The sequence below is a fragment of the Achroia grisella genome, unplaced genomic scaffold (assembly GCF_030625045.1).
Source record: "Achroia grisella isolate CSIRO2021 unplaced genomic scaffold, CSIRO_AGI_Agris_v1 utg402, whole genome shotgun sequence".
NCBI lineage: Eukaryota > Metazoa > Arthropoda > Insecta > Lepidoptera > Pyralidae > Achroia > Achroia grisella.
In genome coordinates, this window is record NW_026712841.1 from 5,782,878 (window position 1) to 5,804,826 (window position 21,949).

A 21,949-nucleotide genomic window follows, 5' to 3' on the forward strand; every position below is an offset into this window, starting at 1 on the left:
CCTCTTTCTTATTTGAGACAGTTTCATTGGATGAATTGTGTACATTAGAATGAGCATCTGCACCGGAAGTTGATTCAGAATCGGAACTGTTGGCAGTACTAGTATTAGTAGTATTCGTATTACTGTAAGTATCGTCTGGAGGCTTTGTTGCTTCAGAAACTTCTGTAGTTCCCTTAGTCGTAGAATTTGATTTATTCGCTGAGTCGCTATCTGAATGTGTGTCATTCAGATTAGAGTCATTATTGATTTGGTCTGTCATATTGTCACTCCTCGATTCATCTAAAGGTAAGGTTGTATTAGCTGACTCGGATTTATTCTGAGGTACATCGAAATCAGTTTCTTTAAATGGAATAGGTGTCGATGTCGTGCTATTGAAAGTGTCATTATCTGTTACTGATTTTGTCGTATTAGCATTTGTCGAATTGAATGACTGCAGAGTAGAATTCGATGATTCTGAGCTGTTAGAATAAATGTCATCTGTTGAAGTAGATGTCACATCTGACTTACTCGAGTCACTATTTCCTCCATCTGCTGTATTGTTTGAGTCCTCTTTCTTATTTGAGACAGTTTCATTGGATGAATTGTGTACATTAGAATGAGCATCTGCACCGGAAGTTGATTCAGAATCGGAACTGTTGGTAGTACTAGTATTAGTAGTATTCGTATTACTGTAAGTATCGTCTGGAGGCTTTGTTGCTTCAGAAACTTCCGTAGTTCCCGTAGTCGTAGAATTTGATTTGTTTGCCGAGTTGCTATCTGAATGTGTGTCATTTAGATTAGAATCATTATTGATTTGGTCTGTCACATTGTCAGTCCTCGATTCATCTAAAGGTAAAGTTGTATTAGTTGACTCGGATTTATTCTGAGGTATACCGAAGTCTGTTTCTTTAGACGGAATAGGTGTCGATGTCATGTTATGGAAAGTGTCATTGCCTGTTACTGATTTTGTCGTATTAGCATTTGTCGAATTGAATGACTGCAGAGTAGAGTTTGATGATTCTGAGCCGTTAGTGGAATGTGGTTTATAATTGCTGTCTGTTGAAGTAGATGTCACATTTGAATTATCCAAGTCACTACTTCCTCCTTCTGCTGTATTGTTTGTGTCCTCTTTCTCATTTACGACTGTTTCGATTGATGAATTGTCACCATTTTTATGTGAAGATTCTGTAATTGATCCGTCAGTAGTCTTATTTTTGGAAACGAATTGAACGGATTCTCTGGAAGTATCTTGAATAACAATTGGAGATTCCGCGTTGATTATTGTGGCAGATGACGTAGTGTTGGTACCGTTGGTTGTAGCAGTGGCGACTGCCTCAAATCCACTTACTGTTTCTTTCGTACTATTGTGATAAACAGTTGCGATAACAGTTCCTGATGTAGATGCTGCTTGCATAATGGATTTCGTGTTATTAATACTTGACGAATTACTTTCACTTACTGCAATCGCATCGGCCGATACTTCTGTGAACGTATCCTCTTCAATAACTTTGGTAATAGTTAAGGTGACATTACCGTCGGATACAGCGGATGAAGTAATTGTCCCATCTGTATTGGTATCGTTGCTTCCCGTTTTGTTGTAAGAGAGCGTAGCTGCACTCGCAGCTGATTCTGTTATGGTCTCGTTTACAGTTACAAACTTTCGAGTTTCCACAATATATTCGGCAGTAGGTGCAGCCGAATCACCAGTCGAGTTACCGGTTGCATTTGAAACAGGCGAAGTAAAATTAGATAACGATTCAATTATAACATCATTTTCAGTAGTAATCGTTCTGGTTTCATTGAAAATATTCACTGTTGTGTCAGTTTCGGCGATTTCTGTTTCGTTTTTCTTTCCATTCGTTTCCGAATCAGGCCCAATGTCACTGAAAGCCCAGGCGTGGGAAGTTGATTCTGAACCTGTAATATTGTCTTGTTCCGTGGTAATGTTCTTAATTTCGGTAATGGCTATCGGCGATGCAGCTAATTCTGTAATATTCAATGTTTCGTTTGAACCCGGTAAAGTCTTGTTATACAACAGTGAATCTGATTCTGCAGCCGGCCCAGTTATAACATCTGTTTCGTTTGTAATATTCTTAGTTTCAGTAATGCTTGCTGACATTGCGTCTGCTGATGCGTAACTTCTGGTTTCGTTTCCATTCACTGTAGGTATGGTTTCTAGGTTAGAATGAGCATCTGCACTGGAAGTTGATTCAGAATCGGAACTGTTGATAGTACTACTATTGGTAGTGTTCGTATTATCATGGGTATCGTCTGGGGCCTTTGATGCTTCAGGAATTTCTGTAGTTCCCTTAGTCGTAGAATTTGATTTATTCGCTGAGTCGCTATCTGAATGTGTGTCATTCAGATTAGAGTCATTATTGATTTGGTCTGTCATATTGTCACTCCTCGATTCATCTAAAGGTAAGGTTGTATTAGTTGACTCGGATTTATTCTGAGGTATACCGAAGTCTGTTTCTTTAGACGGAATAGGTGTCGATGTCATGTTATGGAAAGTGTCATTGCCTGTTACTGATTTTGTTGTGTTACCATTTGTCGAATTGAATGACTGCAGAGTAGAATTCGATGATTCTGAGCCGTTAGAATAAGTGTCATCTGTTGAAGTAGATGTCACATCTGACTTACTCGAGTCACTATTTCCTCCATCTGCTGTATTGTTTGAGTCCTCTTTCTTATTTGAGACAGTTTCATTGGATGAATTGTGTACATTAGAATGAGCATCTGCACCGGAAGTTGATTCAGAATCGGAACTGTTGGCAGTACTAGTATTAGTAGTATTTGTATTACTGTAAGTATCGTCTGGAGGCTTTGTTGCTTCAGAAACTTCCGTAGTTCCCGTAGTCGTAGAATTTGATTTGTTTGCCGAGTTGCTATCTGAATGTGTGTCATTTAGATTAGAATCATTATTGATTTGGTCTGTCACATTGTCAGTCCTCGATTCATCTAAAGGTAAAGTTGTATTAGTTGACTCGGATTTATTCTGAGGTATACCGAAGTCTGTTTCTTTAGACGGAATAAGTGTCGATGTCATGTTATGGAAAGTGTCATTGCCTGTTACTGATTTTGTTGTGTTACCATTTGTCGAATTGAATGACTGCAGAGTAGAATTCGATGATTCTGAGCCGTTAGAATAAGTGTCATCTGTTGAAGTAGATGTCACATCTGACTTACTCGAGTCACTATTTCCTCCATCTGCTGTATTGTTTGAGTCCTCTTTCTTATTTGAGACAGTTTCATTGGATGAATTGTGTACATTAGAATGAGCATCTGCACCGGAAGTTGATTCAGAATCGGAACTGTTGGCAGTACTAGTATTAGTAGTATTCGTATTACTGTAAGTATCGTCTGGAGGCTTTGTTGCTTCAGAAACTTCCGTAGTTCCCGTAGTCGTAGAATTTGATTTGTTCGTTGAGTCGCTATCTGAATGTGTGTCATTCAGATTAGAATCATTATTGATTTGGTCTGTCACATTGTCACTCCTCGTTTCATCTAAAGGTAAAGTTGTATTAGTTGTTTCGGATTTATTCTTAAGTATACCGAAGTCTGTTTCTTTAGACGGAATAGGTGTCGATGTCATGTTATGGAAAGTGTCATTGCCTGTTACTGATTTTGTTGTGTTACCATTTGTCGAATTGAATGACTGCAGAGTAGAATTCGATGATTCTGAGCCGTTAGAATAAGTGTCATCTGTTGAAGTAGATGTCACATCTGACTTACTCGAGTCACTATTTCCTCCATCTGCTGTATTGTTTGAGTCCTCTTTCTTATTTGAGACAGTTTCATTGGATGAATTGTGTACATTAGAATGAGCATCTGCACCGGAAGTTGATTCAGAATCGGAACTGTTGGCAGTACTAGTATTAGTAGTATTCGTATTACTGTAAGTATCGTCTGGAGGCTTTGTTGCTTCAGAAACTTCCGTAGTTCCCGTAGTCGTAGAATTTGATTTGTTTGCCGAGTTGCTATCTGAATGTGTGTCATTTAGATTAGAATCATTATTGATTTGGTCTGTCACATTGTCAGTCCTCGATTCATCTAAATGTAAAGTTGTATTAGTTGACTCGGATTTATTCTGAGGTATACCGAAGTCTGTTTCTTTAGACGGAATAGGTGTCGATGTCATGTTATGGAAAGTGTCATTGCCTGTTACTGATTTTGTTGTGTTACCATTTGTCGAATTGAATGACTGCAGAGTAGAATTCGATGATTCTGAGCCGTTAGTGGAATGTGGTTTATAATTGCTGTCTGTTGAAGTAGATGTCACATTTGAATTATCCAAGTCACTACTTCCTCCTTCTGCTGTATTGTTTGTGTCCTCTTTCTCATTTACGACTGTTTCGATTGATGAATTGTCACCATTTTTATGTGAAGATTCTGTAATTGATCCGTCAGTAGTCTTATTTTTGGAAACGAATTGAACGGATTCTCTGGAAGTATCTTGAATAACAATTGGAGATTCCGCGTTGATTATTGTGGCAGATGACGTAGTGTTGGTACCGTTGGTTGTAGCAGTGGCGACTGCCTCAAATCCACTTACTGTTTCTTTCGTACTATTGTGATAAACAGTTGCGATAACAGTTCCTGATGTAGATGCTGCTTGCATAATGGATTTCGTGTTATTAATACTTGACGAATTACTTTCACTTACTGCAATCGCATCGGCCGATACTTCTGTGAACGTATCCTCTTCAATAACTTTGGTAATAGTTAAGGTGACATTACCGTCGGATACAGCGGATGAAGTAATTGTCTCATCTGTATTGGTATCGTTGCTTCCCGTTTTGTTGTAAGAGAGCGTAGCTGCACTCGCAGCTGATTCTGTTATGGTCTCGTTTACAGTTACAAACTTTCGAGTTTCCACAATATATTCGGCAGTAGGTGCAGCCGAATCACCAGTCGAGTTACCGGTTGCATTTGAAACAGGCGAAGTAAAATTAGATAACGATTCAATTATAACATCATTTTCAGTAGTAATCGTTCTGGTTTCATTGAAAATATTCACTGTTGTGTCAGTTTCGGCGATTTCTGTTTCGTTTTTCTTTCCATTCGTTTCCGAATCAGGCCCAATGTCACTGAAAGCCCAGGCGTGGGAAGTTGATTCTGAACCTGTAATATTGTCTTGTTCCGTGGTAATGTTCTTAATTTCGGTAATGGCTATCGGCGATGCAGCTAATTCTGTAATATTCAATGTTTCGTTTGAACCCGGTAAAGTCTTGTTATACAACAGTGAATCTGATTCTGCAGCCGGCCCAGTTATAACATCTGTTTCGTTTGTAATATTCTTAGTTTCAGTAATGCTTGCTGCCATTGCGTCTGCTGATGCGTAACTTCTGGTTTCGTTTCCATTCACTGTAGGTATGGTTTCTAGGTTAGAATGAGCATCTGCACTGGAAGTTGATTCAGAATCGGAACTGTTGATAGTACTACTATTGGTAGTGTTCGTATTATCATGGGTATCGTCTGGGGCCTTTGATGCTTCAGGAATTTCTGTAGTTCCCTTAGTCGTAGAATTTGATTTGTTCGCTGAGTCGCTATCTGAATGTGTGTCATTCAGATTAGAGTCATTATTGATTTGGTCTGTCATATTGTCACTCCTCGATTCATCTAAAGGTAAGGTTGTATTAGTTGACTCGGATTTATTCTGAGGTATACCGAAGTCTGTTTCTTTAGACGGAATAGGTGTCGATGTCATGTTATGGAAAGTGTCATTGCCTGTTACTGATTTTGTTGTGTTACCATTTGTCGAATTGAATGACTGCAGAGTAGAATTCGATGATTCTGAGCCGTTAGAATAAGTGTCATCTGTTGAAGTAGATGTCACATCTGACTTACTCGAGTCACTATTTCCTCCATCTGCTGTATTGTTTGAGTCCTCTTTCTTATTTGAGACAGTTTCATTGGATGAATTGTGTACATTAGAATGAGCATCTGCACCGGAAGTTGATTCAGAATCGGAACTGTTGGCAGTACTAGTATTAGTAGTATTTGTATTACTGTAAGTATCGTCTGGAGGCTTTGTTGCTTCAGAAACTTCCGTAGTTCCCGTAGTCGTAGAATTTGATTTGTTTGCCGAGTTGCTATCTGAATGTGTGTCATTTAGATTAGAATCATTATTGATTTGGTCTGTCACATTGTCAGTCCTCGATTCATCTAAAGGTAAAGTTGTATTAGTTGACTCGGATTTATTCTGAGGTATACCGAAGTCTGTTTCTTTAGACGGAATAAGTGTCGATGTCATGTTATGGAAAGTGTCATTGCCTGTTACTGATTTTGTTGTGTTACCATTTGTCGAATTGAATGACTGCAGAGTAGAATTCGATGATTCTGAGCCGTTAGAATAAGTGTCATCTGTTGAAGTAGATGTCACATCTGACTTACTCGAGTCACTATTTCCTCCATCTGCTGTATTGTTTGAGTCCTCTTTCTTATTTGAGACAGTTTCATTGGATGAATTGTGTACATTAGAATGAGCATCTGCACCGGAAGTTGATTCAGAATCGGAACTGTTGGCAGTACTAGTATTAGTAGTATTCGTATTACTGTAAGTATCGTCTGGAGGCTTTGTTGCTTCAGAAACTTCCGTAGTTCCCGTAGTCGTAGAATTTGATTTGTTCGTTGAGTCGCTATCTGAATGTGTGTCATTCAGATTAGAATCATTATTGATTTGGTCTGTCACATTGTCACTCCTCGTTTCATCTAAAGGTAAAGTTGTATTAGTTGATTCGGATTTATTCTTAAGTATACCGAAGTCTGTTTCTTTAGACGGAATAGGTGTCGATGTCATGTTATGGAAAGTGTCATTGCCTGTTACTGATTTTGTTGTGTTACCATTTGTCGAATTGAATGACTGCAGAGTAGAATTCGATGATTCTGAGCCGTTAGAATAAGTGTCATCTGTTGAAGTAGATGTCACATCTGACTTACTCGAGTCACTATTTCCTCCATCTGCTGTATTGTTTGAGTCCTCTTTCTTATTTGAGACAGTTTCATTGGATGAATTGTGTACATTAGAATGAGCATCTGCACCGGAAGTTGATTCAGAATCGGAACTGTTGGCAGTACTAGTATTAGTAGTATTCGTATTACTGTAAGTATCGTCTGGAGGCTTTGTTGCTTCAGAAACTTCCGTAGTTCCCGTAGTCGTAGAATTTGATTTGTTTGCCGAGTTGCTATCTGAATGTGTGTCATTTAGATTAGAATCATTATTGATTTGGTCTGTCACATTGTCAGTCCTCGATTCATCTAAATGTAAAGTTGTATTAGTTGACTCGGATTTATTCTGAGGTATACCGAAGTCTGTTTCTTTAGACGGAATAGGTGTCGATGTCATGTTATGGAAAGTGTCATTGCCTGTTACTGATTTTGTTGTGTTACCATTTGTCGAATTGAATGACTGCAGAGTAGAATTCGATGATTCTGAGCCGTTAGAATAAGTGTCATCTGTTGAAGTAGATGTCACATCTGACTTACTCGAGTCACTATTTCCTCCATCTGCTGTATTGTTTGAGTCCTCTTTCTTATTTGAGACAGTTTCATTGGATGAATTGTGTACATTAGAATGAGCATCTGCACCGGAAGTTGATTCAGAATCGGAACTGTTGGCAGTACTAGTATTAGTAGTATTCGTATTACTGTAAGTATCGTCTGGAGGCTTTGTTGCTTCAGAAACTTCCGTAGTTCCCGTAGTCGTAGAATTTGATTTGTTTGCCGAGTTGCTATCTGAATGTGTGTCATTTAGATTAGAATCATTATTGATTTGGTCTGTCACATTGTCAGTCCTCGATTCATCTAAATGTAAAGTTGTATTAGTTGACTCGGATTTATTCTGAGGTATACCGAAGTCTGTTTCTTTAGACGGAATAGGTGTCGATGTCATGTTATGGAAAGTGTCATTGCCTGTTACTGATTTTGTTGTGTTACCATTTGTCGAATTGAATGACTGCAGAGTAGAATTCGATGATTCTGAGCCGTTAGTGGAATGTGGTTTATAATTGCTGTCTGTTGAAGTAGATGTCACATTTGAATTATCCAAGTCACTACTTCCTCCTTCTGCTGTATTGTTTGTGTCCTCTTTCTCATTTACGACTGTTTCGATTGATGAATTGTCACCATTTTTATGTGAAGATTCTGTAATTGATCCGTCAGTAGTCTTATTTTTGGAAACGAATTGAACGGATTCTCTGGAAGTATCTTGAATAACAATTGGAGATTCCGCGTTGATTATTGTGGCAGATGACGTAGTGTTGGTACCGTTGGTTGTAGCAGTGGCGACTGCCTCAAATCCACTTACTGTTTCTTTCGTACTATTGTGATAAACAGTTGCGATAACAGTTCCTGATGTAGATGCTGCTTGCATAATGGATTTCGTGTTATTAATACTTGACGAATTACTTTCACTTACTGCAATCGCATCGGCCGATACTTCTGTGAACGTATCCTCTTCAATAACTTTGGTAATAGTTAAGGTGACATTACCGTCGGATACAGCGGATGAAGTAATTGTCTCATCTGTATTGGTATCGTTGCTTCCCGTTTTGTTGTAAGAGAGCGTAGCTGCACTCGCAGCTGATTCTGTTATGGTCTCGTTTACAGTTACAAACTTTCGAGTTTCCACAATATATTCGGCAGTAGGTGCAGCCGAATCACCAGTCGAGTTACCGGTTGCATTTGAAACAGGCGAAGTAACATTAGATAACGATTCAATTATAACATCATTTTCAGTAGTAATCGTTCTGGTTTCATTGAAAATATTCACTGTTGTGTCAGTTTCGGCGATTTCTGTTTCGTTTTTCTTTCCATTCGTTTCCGAATCAGGCCCAATGTCACTGAAAGCCCAGGCGTGGGAAGTTGATTCTGAACCTGTAATATTGTCTTGTTCCGTGGTAATGTTCTTAATTTCGGTAATGGCTATCGGCGATGCAGCTAATTCTGTAATATTCAATGTTTCGTTTGAACCCGGTAAAGTCTTGTTATACAACAGTGAATCTGATTCTGCAGCCGGCCCAGTTATAACATCTGTTTCGTTTGTAATATTCTTAGTTTCAGTAATGCTTGCTGCCATTGCGTCTGCTGATGCGTAACTTCTGGTTTCGTTTCCATTCACTGTAGGTATGGTTTCTAGGTTAGAATGAGCATCTGCACTGGAAGTTGATTCAGAATCGGAACTGTTGATAGTACTACTATTGGTAGTGTTCGTATTATCATGGGTATCGTCTGGGGCCTTTGATGCTTCAGGAATTTCTGTAGTTCCCTTAGTCGTAGAATTTGATTTGTTCGCTGAGTCGCTATCTGAATGTGTGTCATTCAGATTAGAGTCATTATTGATTTGGTCTGTCATATTGTCACTCCTCGATTCATCTAAAGGTAAGGTTGTATTAGTTGACTCGGATTTATTCTGAGGTATACCGAAGTCTGTTTCTTTAGACGGAATAGGTGTCGATGTCATGTTATGGAAAGTGTCATTGCCTGTTACTGATTTTGTTGTGTTACCATTTGTCGAATTGAATGACTGCAGAGTAGAATTCGATGATTCTGAGCCGTTAGAATAAGTGTCATCTGTTGAAGTAGATGTCACATCTGACTTACTCGAGTCACTATTTCCTCCATCTGCTGTATTGTTTGAGTCCTCTTTCTTATTTGAGACAGTTTCATTGGATGAATTGTGTACATTAGAATGAGCATCTGCACCGGAAGTTGATTCAGAATCGGAACTGTTGGCAGTACTAGTATTAGTAGTATTTGTATTACTGTAAGTATCGTCTGGAGGCTTTGTTGCTTCAGAAACTTCCGTAGTTCCCGTAGTCGTAGAATTTGATTTGTTTGCCGAGTTGCTATCTGAATGTGTGTCATTTAGATTAGAATCATTATTGATTTGGTCTGTCACATTGTCAGTCCTCGATTCATCTAAAGGTAAAGTTGTATTAGTTGACTCGGATTTATTCTGAGGTATACCGAAGTCTGTTTCTTTAGACGGAATAAGTGTCGATGTCATGTTATGGAAAGTGTCATTGCCTGTTACTGATTTTGTTGTGTTACCATTTGTCGAATTGAATGACTGCAGAGTAGAATTCGATGATTCTGAGCCGTTAGAATAAGTGTCATCTGTTGAAGTAGATGTCACATCTGACTTACTCGAGTCACTATTTCCTCCATCTGCTGTATTGTTTGAGTCCTCTTTCTTATTTGAGACAGTTTCATTGGATGAATTGTGTACATTAGAATGAGCATCTGCACCGGAAGTTGATTCAGAATCGGAACTGTTGGCAGTACTAGTATTAGTAGTATTCGTATTACTGTAAGTATCGTCTGGAGGCTTTGTTGCTTCAGAAACTTCCGTAGTTCCCGTAGTCGTAGAATTTGATTTGTTCGTTGAGTCGCTATCTGAATGTGTGTCATTCAGATTAGAATCATTATTGATTTGGTCTGTCACATTGTCACTCCTCGTTTCATCTAAAGGTAAAGTTGTATTAGTTGATTCGGATTTATTCTTAAGTATACCGAAGTCTGTTTCTTTAGACGGAATAGGTGTCGATGTCATGTTATGGAAAGTGTCATTGCCTGTTACTGATTTTGTTGTGTTACCATTTGTCGAATTGAATGACTGCAGAGTAGAATTCGATGATTCTGAGCCGTTAGAATAAGTGTCATCTGTTGAAGTAGATGTCACATCTGACTTACTCGAGTCACTATTTCCTCCATCTGCTGTATTGTTTGAGTCCTCTTTCTTATTTGAGACAGTTTCATTGGATGAATTGTGTACATTAGAATGAGCATCTGCACCGGAAGTTGATTCAGAATCGGAACTGTTGGCAGTACTAGTATTAGTAGTATTCGTATTACTGTAAGTATCGTCTGGAGGCTTTGTTGCTTCAGAAACTTCCGTAGTTCCCGTAGTCGTAGAATTTGATTTGTTTGCCGAGTTGCTATCTGAATGTGTGTCATTTAGATTAGAATCATTATTGATTTGGTCTGTCACATTGTCAGTCCTCGATTCATCTAAATGTAAAGTTGTATTAGTTGACTCGGATTTATTCTGAGGTATACCGAAGTCTGTTTCTTTAGACGGAATAGGTGTCGATGTCATGTTATGGAAAGTGTCATTGCCTGTTACTGATTTTGTTGTGTTACCATTTGTCGAATTGAATGACTGCAGAGTAGAATTCGATGATTCTGAGCCGTTAGTGGAATGTGGTTTATAATTGCTGTCTGTTGAAGTAGATGTCACATTTGAATTATCCAAGTCACTACTTCCTCCTTCTGCTGTATTGTTTGTGTCCTCTTTCTCATTTACGACTGTTTCGATTGATGAATTGTCACCATTTTTATGTGAAGATTCTGTAATTGATCCGTCAGTAGTCTTATTTTTGGAAACGAATTGAACGGATTCTCTGGAAGTATCTTGAATAACAATTGGAGATTCCGCGTTGATTATTGTGGCAGATGACGTAGTGTTGGTACCGTTGGTTGTAGCAGTGGCGACTGCCTCAAATCCACTTACTGTTTCTTTCGTACTATTGTGATAAACAGTTGCGATAACAGTTCCTGATGTAGATGCTGCTTGCATAATGGATTTCGTGTTATTAATACTTGACGAATTACTTTCACTTACTGCAATCGCATCGGCCGATACTTCTGTGAACGTATCCTCTTCAATAACTTTGGTAATAGTTAAGGTGACATTACCGTCGGATACAGCGGATGAAGTAATTGTCCCATCTGTATTGGTATCGTTGCTTCCCGTTTTGTTGTAAGAGAGCGTAGCTGCACTCGCAGCTGATTCTGTTATGGTCTCGTTTACAGTTACAAACTTTCGAGTTTCCACAATATATTCGGCAGTAGGTGCAGCCGAATCACCAGTCGAGTTACCGGTTGCATTTAAAACAGGCGAAGTAACATTAGATAACGATTCAATTATAACATCATTTTCAGTAGTAATCGTTCTGGTTTCATTGAAAATATTCACTGTTGTGTCAGTTTCGGCGATTTCTGTTTCGTTTTTCTTTCCATTCGTTTCCGAATCAGGCCCAATGTCACTGAAAGCCCAGGCGTGGGAAGTTGATTCTGAACCTGTAATATTGTCTTGTTCCGTGGTAATGTTCTTAATTTCGGTAATGGCTATCGGCGATGCAGCTAATTCTGTAATATTCAATGTTTCGTTTGAACCCGGTAAAGTCTTGTTGTACAACAGTGAATCTGATTCTGCAGCCGGCCCAGTTATAACGTCTGTTTCGTTTGTAATATTCTTAGTTTCAATAATGCTTGCTGCCATTGCGTCTGCTGATGCGTAACTTCTGGTTTCGTTTCCATTCACTGTAGGTATGGTTTCTAGGTTAGAATGAGCATCTGCACTGGAAGTTGATTCAGAATCGGAACTGTTGATAGTACTACTATTAGTAGTGTTCGTATTATCATGGGTATCGTCTGGGGCCTTTGATGCTTCAGGAATTTCTGTAGTTCCCTTAGTCGTAGAATTTGATTTATTCGCTGAGTCGCTATCTGAGTGTGTGTCATTCAGATTAGAGTCATTATTGATTTGGTCTGTCATATTGTCACTCCTCGATTCATCTAAAGGTAAGGTTGTATTAATTGACTCGGATTTATTCTGAGGTACACCGAAATCAGTTTCTTTAAATGGAATAAATGTCGAATGATCATGTGCACTGGAAGTTGATTCAGAGTATGAACTGTTGGTAGAATTCATCATTGTAGTTATTAATATTAACACTCTTGTAGAGTTTTGCGTGCCAGTTTTATTCTCTGTTTTGTACATTTTATTATTTAGGGATAGAGTGTGCTCTAGACTATTAGTATCTTTATGAATAGTGTGATTATTGACTGCATTTTTTACGCTATTATTTGCTATTACAGGATCTGTATTCAACTGTGAATTTGTTTTGTTCGATAACGGGTCATTAGTTAGGTTTCTGAACTCATAGGATAAAATTATATTTCTGAGATTATCGTTGCTCAGTGTTCGTAAACTAGATGAAATTTTTTCTTTATCGATATCTGAATTTACATTTAATTTGCTTACATTAGGCGACAAATCTTCTGTTTTGTTAGATGGTACTTGATGTGACTGTTGTTTAACATTCTTGTTATTTGAACTACTTTTAGTAGTGTTCAGATTAGACATGTCTAAATTTAAATGTTCAGTCAATGTGTCATTTTTTATTTTGGGTTTTGGTTCCATTACATTGTCAATGATATCAATATTGATGAAAGGAGCAGATGGTATGTGCAATTGAACATTAGTTATTTTTTTACGTTTTCGTCTTTTAACACTTTTCCCGTCATTTTTAATATCTCTACGTGTTCTTTTAGGGGTTACGTTAAATTCTTCTCCAATTAAGTCTTGGTATACTGGTGGTTCTGTCATTTTACTCTTTTCTTCTAAAATAGTTTTTATTTCTGTACCAATTTTTTGTCTTTCGTAAACTCCAGATTTGCTGAGATTGCACTGAAAATTTGTGATTTTTTTCAATATACAGGCAATTTAATTTTTAAAACGATTTATTTAGTAATAATAACAATAAAGAATGTTATATCATGTCATATCTTTTTGGCATCTTGTTATTACTAGGTCATTAAATCAATAATAAAGAATTCAAACAATAGACATTTAACAAAACGAAACTGCTACATTTCTCCTACATTGAATGCAATTCGTTAGGCGTAATAATATAAAACATAAATATCTATAAGTGTAATAAAAATGTAAATACTGCATGCATGATCACTGTCTGCATTTTATACGACATATATGTTATTGGTGAACGTTTCCAAAATACATAAAAAATTTCTTCTTGTAGTAAAATAGAAAAACATGAGTATTCTATAAGTGCTTATATTAAGTTTATGGTACTTGAATAAATATTACATTTCTATTTGTTGGTGCGTTTATACGGTCTCGGATAACTACCAATCTCAGAAACGGTTTAAACGATTTGGCGAATCTTGTCACTAATAATAATGTAGATATATGTACGTCACATAAGAACTTGTGTTTGTTTTATTCCAAAAGGATTATGCAAACATAAAAATTATGAACTATCTTTATCCCGAATACCACGGCGAAGCAAGTTCATAAAAGTCTAATATTATTGATGGTGAAAGGTAAAATTAAATAAATATTATATAAATCATACTAGAAAAATATACTAAATTAAAAGAAACTCATCTTACCTTTAATAGAAACACACAACATAATATTAAACCAATGTGACACCAACCCATATTCAAAATAGTAAATTCTTTAATAGGCGAGCGACAAGTCTTATATAGTTTTTTTTACACATTGATAGAATATGTGAGTCATTCGTTGTGACTTGTTGATATTTATTTATATTAGGCACGTACATATGTATTTGTTATTTTTATTTGAACATTATCACTACTTTCTATTGTTTTGCGAAATAATAAATTGTTGTATCGCCTTATTTCTACTAAATACGTACCGATTATTTATTAATTAAAAAAATATATATTATATTAGATAAAAAAAGTATCTAACATAATTAACATTTTTGAACATATATCCTTATGGCATCATTATCATCAGAGCGGTCGTGACATAATGGTTTACTACCCTGAATTACATCCAATAGGTAGAGAGTTCATATCTGGAAGACAACAGAATAATTTTGTGTGTTAATTTACTTACACACACACTTTTGACTGACTCTCAGAACACTGATATTATTTTATATCAAAGCAATAATTAAACTGACAGACAGGGGTACTTTCACATTATCAAAAGATACGAAATATGGATATGTCAAGTGTTGCGTTCACAACGACATCGACAATTTTCTCTGATTCATTCTAACAGTCGTGACGGTATGGCTTTTTTATACAGTCCATTATTTTTAAAATCTACCTACTTTAACCGCTTCCTCTGTCCTTATAACCATCGATTTCTATCCTACCGAAGAGAATTGTTTAAAGGAATTAAACAATTCTCTTCGTTCCTAGAGAGTTCCTTCGTTTCTAGTTGTAAAATGAAAGTATTTTAATTAATTACATTAATGAGGCTTAAATTAATTACATTAATATGAAGAAGTACCTTGTCAAGTACATAGGTACTGGATTGTGTAAAGTTTAGTCCTTGTACCCAGAATTAGGGTGAATGTACGACCGGTCTGAGAGAGAGGCTACAATCTGAATGTTTGTGCTGCATACTATTTGAATTGAAACTTGCTATACATATTCGCAATTGACTTCAAAAAGAAGTAGGTTCCCAATTACACTGTTGTTTTCGAAAATGTAGAAAAATGGAAATAAGGAAATTTAATTTAAATATTTAATACTAAATTGATAACGAAATCACTGAAATTGTTAGTAAGTTATGGCTAAGGTTTTAAAAAGGAATTGAATTAAAGACTGCTGATATACGTATGAAAACTAATATTTGATATGCGTTTTTTACGTAATTCAAATAGCACCCTAACTATTGGTCCACCTGACAGTAAGCGGCAATAGTCGTATATGTATATGTATATACATATGTTGCTGATTATTTATATATGTATGTAGGTAGGTATATATACGAACATCATGCTATTATGTGACACCACTCATACGTTCCTATTCCAGAAAACTAAGACGTCATAATTTTTATCCTGGCCTAATCGGACAGGTTACAAATAATTTTGCTCGGCGGCTGAAATAAGTAATACTGTGGTGCTTAAGCAGACAATCTTTTTACAATAAAAGACATAAATATACCGTTTTAAATTTGACGCGGTCATTATTTATACGTATATTTAGTAAAAATCACGGGATCTTACCACGTTTTATAATTTATTTATTAAGTTCCCGATATTTCGGCAGTGTTTCAACCACACTGCGGTTGAAACACTGCCGAAATATCGGGTAAACTACAATAGTTTATGAAACGTGGTAAGATCCCGTGATTTTTACTAATTATACGTATAAGACATAAATATTCAATAAATTTAAATAATAATGATCTTTATTTAAAACTCAGAAGGATCGTTACAATGTTATTTATTGAATAGTTACACTTTCTAGACAATATCAATCCTTTTAGTATTTCTGTGTAGTCCTGGCTTCTGAACTGGTTAGTGTGACAGAAGCCAGTTCCTTCCTAATACCTGTACTTTTATTGTAGATTAAATACATTCTATTTTATAGAACTGTATGACAATACTTATATGACCATAGTTATTTATCTATGAAATATTTCTTAGTTCATTGACTAGGTACTACCTACTTTTGCAACATAGAAACAATCAGTGTCGAAAGACAGGTAAAGTTACTTACAAGTATTAATTCTGATAATGCACATATTATTTTTGCTAAATATGAATGTATTTTCATATTTCTATTTGCAATGAAATGATATGCTCTTCTATTTTTTGTCACATACTATAAGGCAGGGATGCAACAAACGATGGCCTGTTAAACATGTAGTTCTATACGGCCCGCCAAGCATTTCTAAAATTGTTATTTTTTTATTTTCTCCATCAATATATTGTTATAAAATTGATTGTGATGAAATGATACTAAATTGAAACATTTTTTTATGAGTTACTAATTTGTCGGCTACTTGGTCACACATTGCAGTAATAATAAAAACGTAATATACAAGAGAAGACCAGACTCACAGACCTCTCAACGGATCTGGTAGTGTGGTTTATTTAAACATAGACGAGGAGTAAGGAAAGATTGTCTAAATTTAATCCATAAGGGGATAAAATAGAGTTGAAAATCTGGGGAAACAATATTAAGAATACATTCCAAACTGATATTTCGTAGGAGCACTCTTGAATAACTTAACACCTATTTAAATAATAACAAATAAGTAGTACAGGGACGCCGTAGATTGAGGTAAATAACGCGAGCGAAACTGAAATAATCATAATTGCAAATCGCAATTACGTATATATTTTTTTGTTGTGAATCTAAACGTGCCTATACGTGTCTGTGTTAGGGAACCCTAAAAACAAATTCATCCTTAAAACCTCACTCAGAAATCTATGCAAATATTAAAAGTGGTGTTGACTTTCGCAGAAACCTTAACATATCTATCCGATGTTGTGCAAGGGACTTGACAATGACATACATGACACTCGGGTCAATAAATATTTTCATTATACTCCAGTAATTGCTCTTGTGGTCGGTAACGCCTATTGCATACACTCAAATATCTAGTAATAACCAATAATATCTTTTTTTTTTATATAAGAAAATAGTAATAATTTTAATATAGGACAATGCAAACAGCGCCATCTAATCCCAAGTTAAGCTGAGGTTGTGTTATGGGTACTAGACTACTGATATAAATATTACATAGTTTACAATATGTACATTAGTATTTTTTGTAAATACATACATAATTTACATAGAAAACATCCAGACCGATACAAACAATCATACTCATGAATACAAATGTTTGTGCCGTGATGAATCGAACCCGCGACCATCGGATATAAAGCGGTGTGCTAAACCATTAGATCACCGAATCGGTCGAATATCTTTTTAAAGTTCAGAGCTACGAATACTTGATCTCAAAAGGCTTCCTTTTTTGCAGTAGTTTCATTATACACTGTTATACTGTAATAAATATTTTGATTTATTAATTTAAATAATTACCACCAAAATAAATACCTTAACAATGGTAAGAATTACTAAAAAGAAACAAGACACGACCATGTTAGGCCGTCAATCGACAATAGAAGTTACGCTTTTTTAATAAACAAATGACGTTGCTACACGTAATTTAAGGAAAAATAAATTCTTAACAGTTAGTGAATCCCGTTAAAATTTTTTAGATTTAGATTATCATCATCATCATCTGTTTCTTTCTTATCCCATTTATTAATAATAAGTAATATGTTTTTCTCTTCCATTCATCCCTGTTCATAGTCATCTCGTTATTTACTCCCTTTCTTACCATATCATCTTTCACACAGTCCATCCATCTCTTTTTCAGCCTTCCTCTGCCCTTATAACCATCCACATTCATATGTAACAACTTCCTTAAAATATTATCCTCATTCCTACGCATTACATGTCCATAGATTTTAGATTTAGATTATATATGCACTATATAAAAAAACAATCTAGACTCAATTTGAGTATTGAGTACTATCGAGTAGGTACTTAAAGTAAAATAACAGTAGCAAAAAAAAAATTGAAAAAAATTGAAATTATTATTTTTGCTATTTGTTTACTAGATAGAAATGACACTGAGAGCATTAGAATTTTATAATTATACATTGAATGGAAATATAACAATGGTTATACTATTCATTTGCAGGGTATACCCGAGCTGGACGTCCCAGGTATAGAACCGCTAAGCCTGGGACAGATTGCATTGGCGAGGGGACCACAAGGTGCAAAATTAACAGCAGTAGTCAATGATGTTAAAGTGCGAGGACCCAGTAACTTCATTATACAGGAACTCAAGTAAGTATACATATATCATTATTATATACTAACTGCCCGTCCAAGCTAACAAGCTTTGCACAGGTATAGTAATAATGAAAATGAGATCAACTGAACATCAAGTCTGTCAGTATGTTTTCCTTTTTCCAGTATGAAAATTTCTTTACGTGTAAAATTTATTCATAGTCTTAAAATTGATGTTAAAACAAATTATTAAAATAGGAAGATATTTGACCTGCATATTTTCTCTTTTAATGGTGTCATACTAGGTGTAATTTTTTTATGGATGATAATGGTATGGTGCACCCGCCTGCGCTGACGGTTTACGCTGGCGTGGCGTGGCACCAGTGGAGGCTGATAAGATGAACATGAGGTCAGGTCAGTTAGCCCATCGTGATATATTTACCAAAATTTTATCACGATGGTTTCCAGGGGAACCGCGTGGAGGTCAACCTGATATGATACATTGCTAGTAATAGGGTCATGAGTCTACATTACTAACAATCCCCTTCCCCCTACTAAGTGTATCCCCCTCTTATAATAAGAAGTAATAAAGTAATGTAATAAGAAGTAACTTAGGCTACTTTTATTTTAGAAAAATAAAGTAAAATTCCACGCGGATGAAGTAGCGGGAACAGCTTGTACATAATATGTATTTAGATTATGTGAACGAACTTCGCTCAGCGTCTATCAGATGGGGCGGTTTATATAAAATAGTAAATACTGTAGTAACGTTTAAAAAAATGTTTATTACAATTGTTCAATCATATAGTTACGATAATCCATATATAATGTAAGCACGTAATGTAAGCATGTAAGCATATATAAGATCATATTCCAATTAAAAACTAGAATCTGATGATTGAGAAATATTATGTGTATACTTATATATAATCATATTTAAAATAGGCACCTATATCATAAATATAAATAGTGTAAGATTTTTTAGAAAGAGTATAGTAGTTAGAATTTGCAAACAAATATACAACTCACCTTGTGGTAAGTGGCAATCGACACCTATAGTATACACTTGAACGTCATTATGTGACACCCATAATAACCGTCATTCTCCTACCTACTATAACTCTGTACACAGAATTTTAACTACCATATCTCATTCTATGACCGAAACAAAGCAGCTCAGCCGCAGAGATTGAAGATATACTTTGGTACAAAATCTTCCTACATGTATAAATTCTTTCTAGAAATGCCCTTATCACTTAGGGGTTTAAAGGTATGATATATCAAACCAACTATACATAAAAGAAATCATAAAAATTGTTTAAGGCGTTTCGGAGGACTATGACACGAGATTTTTATATAGATACTATGTATGCCTGCGGCTTTGCCCGCTTGATATTATTAGCCTATGTGCTATTCTGATGTATGAGCTATATTACTGGAAAGTTTCATCAAAATCCGTTCAGTAATTTTTGTGTGAAAGAGTAACAAGCTTTTCATTTATAATATTAATAAGACTAGATTTACGTTATAATATTCATATGGCCAGATAATTTATTTATATTTGATTTCTATAAATTTTCAGATCTGATTTAGACAAGAACCGGTTTGACTTCAAATTGCTGTTGCCGCAGTTGGACTTTGCTGGAAAATATAAGATGGACATACAAGTGTTACTGTTGCGGTTACAGGGCAGAGGAAACATCACCGGATCTTTCAGTTAGTATTACATTACTAAAACCCTTTTTAGAGTTAGTTTATGGTTAGTATGAATATGCTGCTACATGTTTTCAAAATAATACTATTTACGAGATACCTGAAACTTTCTTGTACAATAGATTTTAGAATATTTGATACGGCTACTTTTTATCAATTTTTCTACGTAGTAGCTAAGAACAATACAATTTATTATTTATTTATTAGAAAACCAACAGCTTACAATCCGATAGATTAAATCAATCATTAAAGCAAAAGAAAAAGTGGCAAACAGCATAAAGATATTTTAGAAGTAGAAATCAAATAATATAAATTTCACAATAAATAAAAGTGATAGAAAAATTACTGTAAGAATTATGAATACAGTAGTTCTATCTGAATTAGAAGCGTGTGTATGTGTGTGTGTGTGTGTGTGTGAGAGAGAGAAAGAATGTGTAAATTAAATGTATAATTATAGTGTATGTATCTTGTATGAAGACTTCATTAGAGTTATATAACAAAAAGAGTTTTATGTATTAATTATTATTAATACATAAAACTCTTATTTCACAGTTTTTATAGCATATATATATATATATATATATATATATATATATATATATATATAGAACCCCTCCGAAATGGCTTGACAGATTTTTATGCAATTTTTGGTGTATATTTGGTTTGAAAACAGGACCTATCCTATTTTCATACCCCTAAGTTATAAGGGCTATCCAGAAATAAGAATTTATATGGCAAAATAACATTTCCCGGAATAACTAGTACAATAATAAAATGTAATATTTTGTAATCCATTATTTTCACTTTTTTAATCAAAATTTTATGAGAAAAATTGTTGTTGTAGAGTATTTATTTGATATTTAGCCATGATTCATCTTCTATATGAAGATGAATTCTATACTTCTATACTTCAATGATATTTACTCCTGTCTATTATTAAGTAATACAAACATTAAAGTAAGTAAGTACTTATAAGGCGTATTTTATATTCCTATTTAATTCAGAGAACCTTAATAATTTCCCGTTTCGTTTAATCTCAATTATAATTGCAAAGAGCGACACGCAAGTTTCTTGCTCATTTTTCTTGTGAGATAGCTTTCTGATTGAGTGGTAGATTAAAAAAAAGGTCTATTCGAATATTTCGATTCAGTCTATTCAAATGTGTAGAAATTTAAGTTTATTAAAATAAAAGATTTTCTATTCTAATTAAATTAAAAGGGATAACAGAAATGCTATATTTGAGGCAATCAATGATAAAAAATACCAACAAACTGACGTTTCCTCGAAGCGGGTTTGGAGTGGGGCAGTGCGTAGTTCTGCATTCCGAAGTTGCGTCGAGTGTGGCATCATTCACTGTCGACATTGCGGTCAAATACTTACCAATAAAATGAGTGTTATGTAAGTTGTTACTAGTAAAATAGGAAATCGTACAAAATTTCGTCCAACGCTGCTATTAATGATAGTATTTTAAAATTAGCGGCATAATAATTAAACTTTCGTTGTTTCCAAAAACAAAAGTATACAATATTATAGAGATTTTTACCTGGGTATAGAATTTCATTTATCAGACTAAGCTATGTGAGAGAAATAGGTGAGAAAGAAATACATATATGCGGATATATTTATTTCTTTCTCACCTATTTATAGTGGCAGTGAAATTACAAGGTACAGAGGCACGACATCTTAATCATTATAAATGCCACCAGACTCCGTTGTTACATGCCTAGGTAATGTCCGAGCTGCTGTTCATGTATATAGTAACAGCTACTTTTAATTAGATATGCCATCCGTTTGTTTCATATTCTAATGCCATACAACATAAATGATCAATATTAAAGAACTCAATACAATTTGTAAATATGTG

General features: G+C 35.2%; 1 protein-coding gene across 1 annotated transcript in view; it reads left to right on the top strand.

The window, feature by feature from the left end:
- Window positions 1-21,949, top strand: part of LOC131844325 (protein takeout-like) — a 44,706-nt gene that overhangs the window by 20,156 nt on the left and 2,601 nt on the right. The window contains exons 3-4 of the mRNA XM_059193182.1: window positions 18,281-18,429; window positions 19,955-20,088. Of these exons, the coding sequence (XP_059049165.1) occupies window positions 18,281-18,429; window positions 19,955-20,088 (283 nt within the window). The remainder of the gene's footprint in view (window positions 1-18,280; window positions 18,430-19,954; window positions 20,089-21,949) is intronic.